This window comes from Urocampus carinirostris, chromosome 7 (genome assembly GCF_059441175.1).
Source record: "Urocampus carinirostris isolate Australia breed hairy pipefish chromosome 7, RoL_Ucar_1.0, whole genome shotgun sequence".
In the NCBI taxonomy this organism is placed as follows: Eukaryota; Metazoa; Chordata; class Actinopteri; order Syngnathiformes; family Syngnathidae; genus Urocampus; species Urocampus carinirostris.
The window spans coordinates 9,134,772-9,147,222 of NC_142355.1; the positions used below are offsets into that span (position 1 = coordinate 9,134,772).

General features: G+C 39.1%; 1 protein-coding gene across 1 annotated transcript in view; it reads right to left on the bottom strand.

Moving 5' to 3' along the window:
• Nucleotides 1-12,451, bottom strand: part of hydin (HYDIN axonemal central pair apparatus protein) — a 125,134-nt gene that overhangs the window by 23,812 nt on the left and 88,871 nt on the right. The window contains exons 73-78 of the mRNA XM_088339667.1: nt 9,038-9,238; nt 8,806-8,932; nt 4,767-4,932; nt 1,381-1,528; nt 1,093-1,300; nt 786-1,007 (exon numbers count right to left, since the gene is read on the bottom strand). Of these exons, the coding sequence (XP_088195793.1) occupies nt 786-1,007; nt 1,093-1,300; nt 1,381-1,528; nt 4,767-4,932; nt 8,806-8,932; nt 9,038-9,238 (1,072 nt within the window). The remainder of the gene's footprint in view (nt 1-785; nt 1,008-1,092; nt 1,301-1,380; nt 1,529-4,766; nt 4,933-8,805; nt 8,933-9,037; nt 9,239-12,451) is intronic.

Sequence of the window (12,451 nt, forward strand, 5' to 3'; positions counted from 1 at the left end):
TGGTGAATTCCGTTGTGGAGGTATTTGGAATCCCTGCCTTGGACCACAGCTCTTAACGAGACTTTATTTCTGCAAGTTCCATTGTTACCTGCAGTTTCTCGTCTTCCCATATTTGTTTCCTGTCCCATTAAATTCTTGATTCCAGCCAGCCTGCTCCCTGCCTGCAACACCTGCATTCTACTTGTAAAACTTTTCCTGTCTCACATCTCTGAATTTCAGGGTCCAACCATTCAGACAACGTAACATGATTATCATAAAAATATAATTTTATTTATTCTAAGTATTAATTGCCTTTTTTTTACCAGAATGAAAAAAACTCAAAAAAAAAAATAATTCTATTGAAATCTATATAAAGATATACTAAAATACAAAATATAATGTTATTTTACTAGTACACACTAAGAAAAAAATATTATTCCTATTCAAGACACTTTGATGAGAAAATTATAATCGTCAAACTGGGCAAAATCGTAGAATAAGTCAAATATTTTAATTATAAATGCAATGTGTCGTATTTTATATTGACATTTAGAATTGCTCATCATAAAATTATGATTTTGTTCATTCTGAATATTCATCATTTACATTTTTCAGAATTTAAAAACTCAAGAATAGGTTTTAAAAAAATTCTACTATGAGGGGAAAAAAAACAATACTTAAAAAGAGCAACATTATCTGGCAACAGAACAGGATATTTTTTTACGTAAAATGACCAATTTGTAAATAATTCAAATGTTTTAGAAAAATCTGAATTCAAAGATGTTTTGTGGCTGACCGCATCTTACCTTGATTTTCAGCTTGATATCAGTGAGGGTGCAACTGCTCCGAGGAGAAAAGAAAACTGCTGATTGCAGCTTCTCCCCAACAGCTATAGAGGAATTTTTGGGTTTTGTAACTAAGTTTGGAAGGAGCTCACTTGGACCTTCCAGCTCAAAGTTCACATCGCTGTTGTGTCTCCCTGTATTGGTCACCAGAATGTTAAAAGTAGCTTGCTCGGAAAGCCCCACCTATAGTAAACACATAGTCAGATGACCGGTGACTCACTTTAGTACTTTTTATAGTAGTGGTTCAGATTCGAGCCAAAATACTTACCTTTCCGAAATCGAAACTGTTTAAAATGTCTGGACTCAGCTCTCTGAGACCTCCGTCTGGATTCTCCACTTGGACCGAAGCAGTAATTGTAAAACAATGGGCCTTACAAGTAAGGCTGAGGAGCTTTGACTTTCTTTTCACTTTCAAGGTCATTTTGAAGCTTACGTAGCCCTGCCGGCAAGGACTAAAGGACACTGACAAAGGAAACCTGCAACAACAGGTTAAGCCCAAAAATTATTGTTTTCTTTGCATTTTAAGACATAAAATGCTGGCTTTTACGTATCTAACCTGTCTTTGGCTGGCACTGTGCCTGACATTGGCTGCAAAATGAGGTTAGACTCTTGGTCCTCACAGAGTAATGATGGTTGCAAGGCGGTGAAGTGAAAGGGCTCCTTCTCTGCATTTACTAAATTCACTGTTTGTGACACTTTGTTACCTAAAGAAAACATGCAAAATAAGACATTTTAAAATACCCATAAAATGGATTTTGGAGATAAATTGTTTTACATTAAAGCCATGATACATTTCATATTGACAGATTATGAATCATAAAACATTTACCGTAAATTCCGGACTATAAGCCGCTACTTTTTTCCCAAACGTTCAACCCTGCGGCTTATTCAGTGATGCGGCCAAATTATGTAACTTTTCTAACGGCCGCCAGCGGCGCTCGAGTACAGAAGGTAAGCTTTAGACCGGTGGAATATATGTGCCGAGGAAGACTGCAACTTCTTGGTTTGTGCATAAATTAAATTAGCGTAAACATACCCTCATCATGCAAAATGCAAAAAGAAAGGCACATGACGCAGCTTTCAAGCTAAAAGCAATCCAGCAGTCCGATAAAGAAGGAGCGAGCGTGTTGCTAGCGTGTTTTGGAATAAGGGAGCGTGGGACAAAGTTTCTTTCCGACACTGAAGAAGACGACTTTGATGGCTTCAGTTCTAAGGAGGAAGATGAGGACGGTTACCCATGATTTTTACATGTACCATATGTTTTTTACCAGACCCGTTTACTGTGTTGCGAGCGTGTTGCTACCATTAACTGCCCTGTCACAGGCACCGTTTGGGATGAAAGTTATATTATTATTATTAAAGCTTTGAAAACTCTCTCGGTGTACCGTCTTTCTTTGTAAATATGTGTAACCATGTATAATATGTATTTGCAACTGTATATTTTTGTAATGTATTTATTTCAGAGACTTATTCTGATATGTTTTGTACAGGCGAATAAAAAAGAAGGGGCAAAAAAAACGCCGGCCGACGGGAAGTGGTGACCGGTAGAGGTGAGTGTTTGTGGATGCGGCGGACAATAGTGGATATATATTCTTCCGACCCTAACCTTTGGAAATATACACGTTTTTCCTTGGATTACTTTCAACGGGACCCAGACTCTGCAGGTCTGCATCAAACCTTAAGTACCGGTATCATTTTCTGTTCATTTTGCCGACTGTGATTTTTGGACTGTGAAATTTTATGAAGGACATTCAGTTCCAATCGCGGGACTTAAAGTCGGGTTTGGGTTAATTTTGTGTTTGTGTTACATTTTTTTAATGTGGGCGCATGTGGCTTATATACAGGTGCGGCTTGTGGAAGTACAAAATCGGTTTTCCTCTTAAAATGTGGTGGGTGCGGCTTATAATCAGGTGCGCTCTATAGTCCGGAATTTACGGTACACTTCAAATAATTCTTTAATTAGATTTTTTTTTCTTGGGTGCCAATTGGAGGTTGCAAAGCTGCATTCTTTCTTGCAGGATGTTTCCCGATAAATACACCCACGCTATAAATGACTATGTTTACATGCAGGGGATAGTCGGAATGCGATCAGAATTTGAATTTTTGCAAGTGTTTGAACGAAAGATTTACACACCAATTAACAAGCGAATGCAAGCAGATCAGGGTGGCAAGCATGAGCGGTGTCATAACACTAATAGACAAAATTTCGGCATTTAATTTTTGGCATAAAATAAAGGGTTACATGGTAACCTTATGTCACTCACCAAAATTGACAAAGTACTGTGCTTGTTTGGGCCTAGCTCCAAAAGCGTGATCCATTTCCCTGTTTACCAAGCAGTGCTTGTACATGGCTTACAAAAAGTGTGGACTTGCACTATAAATGGATAAATATAACTTGTTTTTGTAGTGGTGGCAGAAAATGAAATGTAAATTATTTGAGAAAAAAAAACAATGCACGGAGGCTTTTTAAGTGGGTAAGCCAGAATTTGCGTCTATCATTCATATTGAAAGATTTTATATTTTATACGATCAAATACAAATTACATTTAAATGCAAATGATATTCACTGGCTGAGCTGTGGGGAGAGGTCAATGTAACCTAGTGGAGAATGATGTTTACACAAAACAGTAGGAACTGGGATGAGGGCTAACGTAAGAGGAGCCTCTGTGACGCAGGAAGGCAGACATTGTTTGGAAAAGTTGTTCTGACAAGCTCTGCTGATCTGAGTTTTTTAGACATTGCGACACCCTTCGGCAGGGAAGTGGTGAAGCTGGCACCTGGCGCGCCCATGGGTGGAGTCGGCATGCCCATGGGAGGAGTCAGCACGCCCATGGGAGGAGCCGGCACGCCAGCTTGTGAAAAGACGTGGGAAGATCTGAAGAAGATCGAGGGAGGACGAGAAAGGAGGTTCGACGAAGAGCGACAATAATTCGGCTAATTCGATGGAATTCACTTAGTTAAATACTTTAAGAAATAAATCTGCCCCCGTGTGAAAATGCTAGCTATTCTTGTCCATCTTTTCCCAAAAAAGAAACGAGCATGCATTCTTAGGAGAATGAAGTTTGTGTTTGGTTAATGGAGTCAGATAACTAATTCGATTTTGGTTTGGTAAACGATACATTTTTAATAGTATTTCCTAACAATCTCTGTAATACAAGTCCACAGTGCAAATATCAAGGATGTATATGTAAACATATCATATATGTGTATAAAATCTATCTCCATTGTACTTTGTGGAACGGATTAACCATGACAATTAAGGGAATGCTTTAGGTCAGTGAAATATTCTGACCTAATCTGATTCCCTCTTATACACTTTACACCAATTTGGGAGCGGAGGCCGATAATAAATATCGAATTGGGACCTCCTTAGTTTAAATAGGATTAAATAGCTGGTAAATACCAGAAAACCTGCACCAACAGCCACGTAAAAATAAATATTGAGTAAAACAAAGAAAAAAGAAACACAAAGGTAGAACATAAAGTAAATTACAAGTACCTATTCTGTCTATCAGCTATTTTGATTTGCAATATTGGTGCCTGGGCTGTCTTGTATTTTATCATACCATGTGCAGTCAATTGATCGGCAAAGACATACAATTTTTCGTTTAATTTTGACCGTATTGGTTAACGGCAGAATATAAGAAAAGTAAGATTAGACAATGCATAATTCCCCACCAACTGTGAACTCAATGGTAAAAACATTCAATTTAAGCAATTGATAATCTTGACATATCGGTCCCAAGTATCTACAGTACTGTTTGAAAAATTACATAAATTGGCCGCATAACTGAATAAGCCGCAGGGTTGAAAGTTTGGGAAAAAAGTAGCGACTTATAGTCCGGAATTTACGGTATTTATCATTTGATGCCAAGCATGGAACGACAGAAAACATGTCCAGATAATGGACTTTCACTTGTTTCGTAAGAAGTTGTTACGTACCAATAAGTTGTTCACCAAAGTCAATGTGCGATTTGTCATAGTAGATGAGAGGTTCTCTCATGGAGCCCACACAAAGGAAGGGCATTGAAAGGGACAGACACTCAATCACAAAACTCCAGAACGACTCCACATCATTCACCTGGTCTGCCACGTATTTAAAGCACATCTGTTAAAAATACACATGTTAAAAAAAATGAAGGTGAGGTAAACGTTGAAGGACAGGAAAAGTCTAAGAAAAGGGTCATGGGTTTTAAGAGAAAGAAAGCACAAAAGGCGATCACTGTTTTTCAACCAGTGTCTGCCACGAGATACTGTCTGGTTTGCCGCAGGAAATTATCCATGTTCCTCCAAATAAGTGAAAGCAAATTGAGATTTGGAAAAAGCTTTGAGTATTTATGCTGGCTTAGAGAGATCAGAAGTGTACCTCTATTATTGCTGTAGTATTTTTTTCAGAGGTAGATAATTTACACTGAAAATCAACCACAACCAGATGATGAAGGTGCTGTATCTCAGTCAGATCAGAAGATTTTTCTTGCTACTAATAACTGTGGGAACCAGTACTATACAATTCATGTGGGAAAACCAATCCATACCCCTCCCCCAAAAAATGGCCTGGAGAGCGATGGGCGTCGCCAGGCTGTACTTGCCCAGGACACACCACAGACGTGGTGCCTTTTCAACCAGGGGGGTTAAAGGATCCGTGAAGCGTCAAATACGGGTTAATATTTTGGCATTTTTTATTTTTATATTGTTTAAGGTGATGTTTCAACTTTAACTGGAAATCTTTGAAATGACAATTTTAGCTTATTTTAAAAAAATAATCATTTACTGGGGGAAGAAATAATAACTGAATGTTGATTTACGATTACCCACTACCGAAAATTAATTATTTCTATTCAAGACACTATAATAAGAACACATTTTTTTTCAATCTGGGCTGTTCTAAAAAGAACAAAAATCAAACCAGGAGCCAATAAAAACTAGGTAGGTAGGTTGCCCCCTTCCAGATTTTTGTATTTTTGCATATTTATCACTCACAAGGGTTTAAGATCATCAAACCAATTTTAATATCACAAAGAGACAAACCAAGGAATTACAAAATCCAGTTTTGAAATGCTGATTCCTTTTATTAAGGCACAAAAAAATCAAAACCTATCCGGCCCTGCGTGAAAAGGTAACTGCCCCCTGAACCTAATAGCGATAACAGAAATCAAATGTTTACCATTATTGATAATGAGTCTTTTCAACGCTGTGGAGGAATTTTGGTCCAATCTCCTTTGCAAAATTGTTTCAAATCTTCTATGCTGAGGATTTTCTACTGCCTGTTTAAGGTTTCACCTACGCATCTAAATTGGATTTAGATTCAGACTTTGACTTGGTCACTCCAGGCTCTTCATTTTGTGTTTTTTGAGCCATTCAGAGGTGGACTTTAAGGTGTGTTTCGTATCATTGTCCTGTTGAATGATCCAAGAGCGGAGGAGATTGAGGTCACAAACTGATGGCCAGCTGTTCTCCTTCAGGATCTTCTGGTAAACACCAGAATTCATTATTCTGTCAAGCACAGCAAGTACCGTAAATTCCGGACTATAAGCCGCTACTTTTTCCCCAAACTTTCAACCCTGCGGCTTATTCGGTGATGCAGCCAATTCATGTAATTTTTCTAATGGCCGCCAGCGGCGCTCGAGTACAAAAGGTAAGATTTAAAATGCAACTTCTTAGCTTGTGCACAAATTAAATTAGCGTAGACATATCCTCGTCATGCAAATTGCAAGAGGAAAGGCACATGACGCATCTTTCAAGCTAAACGCAGTCGAGCAAGCTAAACGCAGCCGAGCAGTCCGATACAGGACTTACTTTGCGAGCGTGATGCTCGCGTGTTTTTAGTAAAGGAGAGTGGGACCACGTCCATATGACAAAGTCTCTTTCCCATATTGAAGGAAGACGACATTGGTGACGTCAGTTATAAGGAGCAAGATGAGGACGGTTTGCCATGCTTACTACAAGTACGGTATGTTTTTTTGACAGAGCTGTTTACTCTGTTGCGAGCGTGTTCCTAGTAGCGTTTTGCTACCCTTCACAGGCACGGTTTGGGATGAAAGTTATAATATTATTATTAAAGCTTTGAAAACTCTCTCGGTGTACCGTCTTTCTTTGTAAATATGTGTAACCATGTATAATATGTATTTGCAACTGTATATTTTTGTAATGTATTTATTTTAGAAACTTATTCTGATATGTTTTGTAAGAACAAATGAGAAAGAATTGGCGGGGCAAACGCGGGCTGACGGGAAGTGGAGTAAAGGTGAGACGTGTTTGTGGACGCGGCCGACAATAGTGGATATATATTTTTCCTACCCTTACCTTTGGAAATATACACTTTTTTCCTTGGATTACTTTCAACGGGCACCTGGACTCTGCAGGTCTGCATTAAATCTTAAGTACCGGTATCATTTTCCGTTCATTTTGCCGGCTGTGTTCTTTGGACTTTATCGGGTAAGGGTTAATTTCGTGTTTTTATTGCGTTTTTTCCAATGTGGGCGCATGCGGTTAATATACAGGTGCGGCTTGCGTATGTACAAAATCGGATTTCCTCCCGAAATGTAGTGGGTGCGGCTTATAATCAGGTGCGCTCTATAGTCCGGAATTTACGGTAGTCCTAAGCAGTAAAGTAGCCCCAGACCATCACACTACCCACACCACACTTTACTGTCGGCATCATAGTACCTTTGTGAAATGCTGTGCCATGTTTACGGCAAATGTAACGGGCTGCATATCTTCCAAAAAGTTCAATTTCTGACTCATCAGTCCACATAACGTGTCTCCAAAAGTCTTGAGAATGATCAGGATGCTTTTTGGCAATTGGGTTATTTTGTTACAGCAGTGGATTTTGCTTGGGAACTCTTCCATGCATGTAATTTCTTACAGCTGAGTCATGAGCACTGACCTTGATTGAGGCTGGCGAGGCCTGCAGTTCATCGGATGTTTTTCGAGGTTCTTTTGTAACCTACTGGATGAGCCATTGTCACACTTGGAGTAATCTTAGTTGGGAAGGTTTGCCACTAGATAACCGCTCTTAGATTGATTTGCTGGAGCGGTACAGCTTTTTGTGACCTTTTCTAGGCTCAATAAAGGTTTTCTGGAAATTCTTCGATCATGGTGTGTTCCCCTAATATGGCAGATTTTAAACAATTGTGCAAAGAAGAGTGGGCCAAAATTCCTCCACAGCGTTGTGAAAAATGCATTGCTTATTATTTATAAACGTTTGATTTCTGTTATCACCGTCAAAGATGCATTTTATATTTCCTTTGTTTGTCTATGACATAGTTTTTCCTTTATCTCTTTGTTTTCTTTATCCTCACTGTAAAATGTGGAACTGGAGTGCCACGTCCAATTTCGTAGTCACAATGAAATGAAAGGATCTGCATTTATATAGCGCTTTTCAAGTCAATGACTTCCCAAAGCGCTTTAAAGTGTGCTTCACATTTCCCAATAGCGGCCTTGTATTGCAGCCATGTAAGACGCTAACCTGCAAATTGGGGGTATTAGGGGTTCAGTGTCTTACCCAAGGACACTTCGACATGTAACACGGACAAGCCGGGATTCGAACTAGGATCCCTTAATCCTAAAACGATCCCTCTACCTCCTGAGCTACTGCCGCCCCAATATATTCAACCCATGTTTTAACAATGACAATAAAGGTCTATTCTATTCTATTCTATTCTATTCTATTCTATTCTATTCTATTCTATTCTATTCTATTCTATTCTATGAGTGATATTAAAATTGGTTTGATTACCTGAAACGTTTGTGAGTTTGCAAAAAAAAAAAAAGAAATCAGGAATGGGTGAAAATACTCTTTCATGGCACTCTAGGTGAGTAGATGGATATTTCTTTGCATTTGTTATAGTTGATGTGCCTCAGAATTGTACATACTGTTTGAAGACAATAATTAAATGTAGTTCATTGGAAACACAACTGAAGTAAATAATGCTAAACAGCACAATAGCCCAAGTATAATGTTGAAGGCTCTTCTACTCACCTCGCACTTCTCTCCAGGCAGTATTGTGCCAGATGGGGTGAGGCAAGTAAATGGACTGTTACCAGTATCTTCACACTTCCATTTAAATGAGTAAGGTTCAAAGGTCGGGTTCAAAACACTAAAAGATCTGCAGAAAGACAGTCAGCACAAAATATTTGGGTTATTTTCATGTTTTGAGAGTACAGAGTGAGCAACTTGGAATAGATTTTTCCCCAAACAGTATTTCATTAACTTTTTTGCTGGGGTGAAGAGGCCAAGTGTTTTGCATTCTACCACTCGGATGTTCGGTTCCAAGTAAGTCCTAAACTCTGGATTGCGTCGACTCCCAGTAATGTAGTCCGAGTCTTCAAGGTCAAAGTGGCAATGGGGCAATATGCTGCGCCCAGAAAACGAAATAGTAGGCCCCTGAGCACCAGCACGTAAATTAGGGATACTGTAAAATGAAAAATGAGCAAAAAACATTTGAGACAAAGAATAGACATTACCATGGATTCAATTTTATTCCATGCTTGTATCAGAAATTCAGACAAATACAAACAATACTATTTTATAGAGATCCACCATAAAAATCGGGCTGAGAGTTAGCGAAACTGATAACGGCCAAATATGACTTTACAGTTTTCAGCCTGATAGTAAAAAAAACACACCTAATTGTCGTCTTGACGCCATGCTGTAATATTCAACAAGCTAGCTGTACTTGTTTGAAAGATCCTACAGTAGTGTATTGTCCCCCTGAAAACTTATTGTCACATTGCTTAAATTGTATAGCTGTAAAACTGAAAAAAAAATTAAGAATCAACATGAGAGACACAATCGTGAACTGGAACCAAATTATGCCAACATTCTGTATTATATTTACAACAAAAAAAGAAAATGAAAGGTAGGCATTGCAAAAGAGTTGGGCTTCTGTTCTCACAGCTCAGCCAACTGACCCCAAAAGTTGCCTGATAATTTCTGACTTATCCAATGCCGACCTAAATGACATTTACACATCTCCCAGGGCACTCTGTGAGCAATAATATTAAAATGGAGAGCGCACAAACACACTCCAAACCTACCAAGACCTGTCTGTTGCTCTAAACTTTTGTCCTAAACAAGGAGAAAACTAACTCATTGAAACAAACAAAAGGCCTGTCATCTCATTGGATGACCTGCAGGCATACACAGCTGAGGTGGGACAATCTGTGCATAACAGAACCTTTAGTTATACTCTGCATAAATTTGCGAGAGTGGCAAGAAGAAAGCCCTTCCTGAAAGAATACCATGAAAGGCCCATTTTGCATTTGCAAGAAGCCGCATTGGAGACACAAATAACATGTGGAACGAGGTGCTCTGGTCACAAGACCAAAATTCAACTTGTTACTTTACGTTCGGCACAAGAGTAACACTACACATCGCTCTGAAAATACCATCTCTACTGTCAAACATTGTGGTGGCAACATCATGTTTTAGGGTTGCTTTTCTTCAGCAGGCACTGAAAAGATTGTTAGAGTTAAAGAGAAGATGGATGGAGCCAAATACAAGGCATCTTTGGCAGAACATCTTTTGAAGTGTGGAAGAGACCAATAATAATTAGGCACAGGTTTACCTTCCAACAGGACAACGGCCGTAAACATAGAGAGAAATCTACAATGAAATTGTTTAAAACTAGAAATACAAAGGTGTTGGAATGGCCAAGTAAAGTCCAGACCCCAATTCTATAGAGCAGGGGTCTCATACTTAATTGACCTGGGGGCCGCTGGAGGTAGAGCCTGGGTGAGGCTAAGCCGCAGCAGTATTTCTACAAGAAAATTGTTGAAAAAACATTCCAATATTCTCAAATAGCTTTATTTTTAACACAAATTAAATAAAACAAGAACATGGTCAAATAGCAGATACAGAAGACTAAAGAAACTACATATTAACTGACTGATTAGAGAAATAATTATTTTCATTCCGTTGTATGTATAATAGTTATTTAACCTAAAATGTTCTGAACATTGAACCTGAACTGTTCTGAACAAGGCTTCTCTTGCCTACTTCTTTCTGCTAGAAACCTGACAGCGCTTCTTACAAAGCAAAGCCACATAATGTCTTGAGGGAAGAAGTAGTTGAGACCCTCAGTAGGGCTTGAAGGTGCTCATCAGTAAGTCTGGACCTGTACTTGGGCTTATTGAAGTTCAAGATGGAGAAGAGCTTTCCACACAAGTATGTGCTCCCAAAAAAAACAACATGGTCTCCTTGAACACTCGGAAAAGTTCGGGGAAGCTGTGTCAACCCTCTCAAAAAGTATCCAAGCTTGTCTGCTTCTCCACCCACCTTCCTGAATCTGGCTTTGAGAGCAGAGTTTCACTGCAAGTCAATAAGCTCCATTTAAAGCACAGGAGGGGCATCTTGCACATCAAAAGAGAAGGGGTCTGCAACAATTTGAAATATGGCTTTGTTTGTTGCAAGAGAAGATTTTATTTAGGCACCGGACAGCCCGCACACGTGTCATTCATATCAATTTTGCTAATGTATATATTTTCTTACCTGCACACACTAAGTAATTGTGGCTGCATTTGTCAGTGAATTGTTTCCCAATTTTGAGCTCTGCCTAACTAATCGGCACAGAGGTATACATATCAATCTTGCAGGGGCTATATTAACATTAAATATTCGTATTTAGGATAAAACTATTGTCCCACGGGCCGCGAGTTTGAGATCCCTGCTATAGAGTCCCGTACGTTTACGCCAATAGGGGCGCACATCAAAGTCTCGGATTGTATTTCGAATGTAGGGAGCACATTATCGCACAGTGCGGCCTGTCTACCATGCAGAGCAGTGGACTGAGCCCACCACGGTGGCCTTTGGGTTGGGTGCTTGCTCCCGAAAATGTGATGTCAAGACTTACAATTTCCTATGTTTTTGTCAGATTGTTTACATTTCCAACAAAACTAATGAATGAAAATGAATGAATAATTAATTTCGAACATTAAAATAAAAACTGGACAAAAACAATGACTCAATAACAAAATAATGTTAACATAACATGTTCGAAAAGGGATAGTATAAAGCGGACGCTTATTTTCCCTACCTCGTCATCTTCCCTATTAATTACGTTCTATAGATAGCTCCTCTTTTGTGTCTAAATACAACACAATATGAAGGATACACATATTACATAGGTCAGATATCACTAATAATACTAATCACACATATTTTATATACTAATCATCGTAGTACCCATCAAAATGTGACTTCTATGCATCTTGTGTGACTTTTAGGCATCTCTCGTCTAATATATCATCATATCCCGCTTGTGCGGAACAGGACAAGTGACGTCACACACAATGCACATTGTTGGCTAAAGTGCTCATGGATGCTAACGCCTTAGCGATTTGAAAGTTATTGTGCACCGGAGGCTGAAAAGAGTTGTCCCCCAAATTATTGATCAAATCCGACCCCGACCCCCCACCCCTTAGGAACATAGGAACCAAGCAGCCACCTGAGAACTGAAGATTAATAAATCGACGTTTCGCAAGTTTGAGGAAGCTGAAAAACAAACTCCATGTTGTTTTACGTGGTAGTCAATACTCCCGCTGATTTTTTTGGGATACGCACACTTCTTTGCTTGTCTGTATGAATGTAAGGTGGTCGCTTGGCACTGTCGCCCAATGAGCCGGTG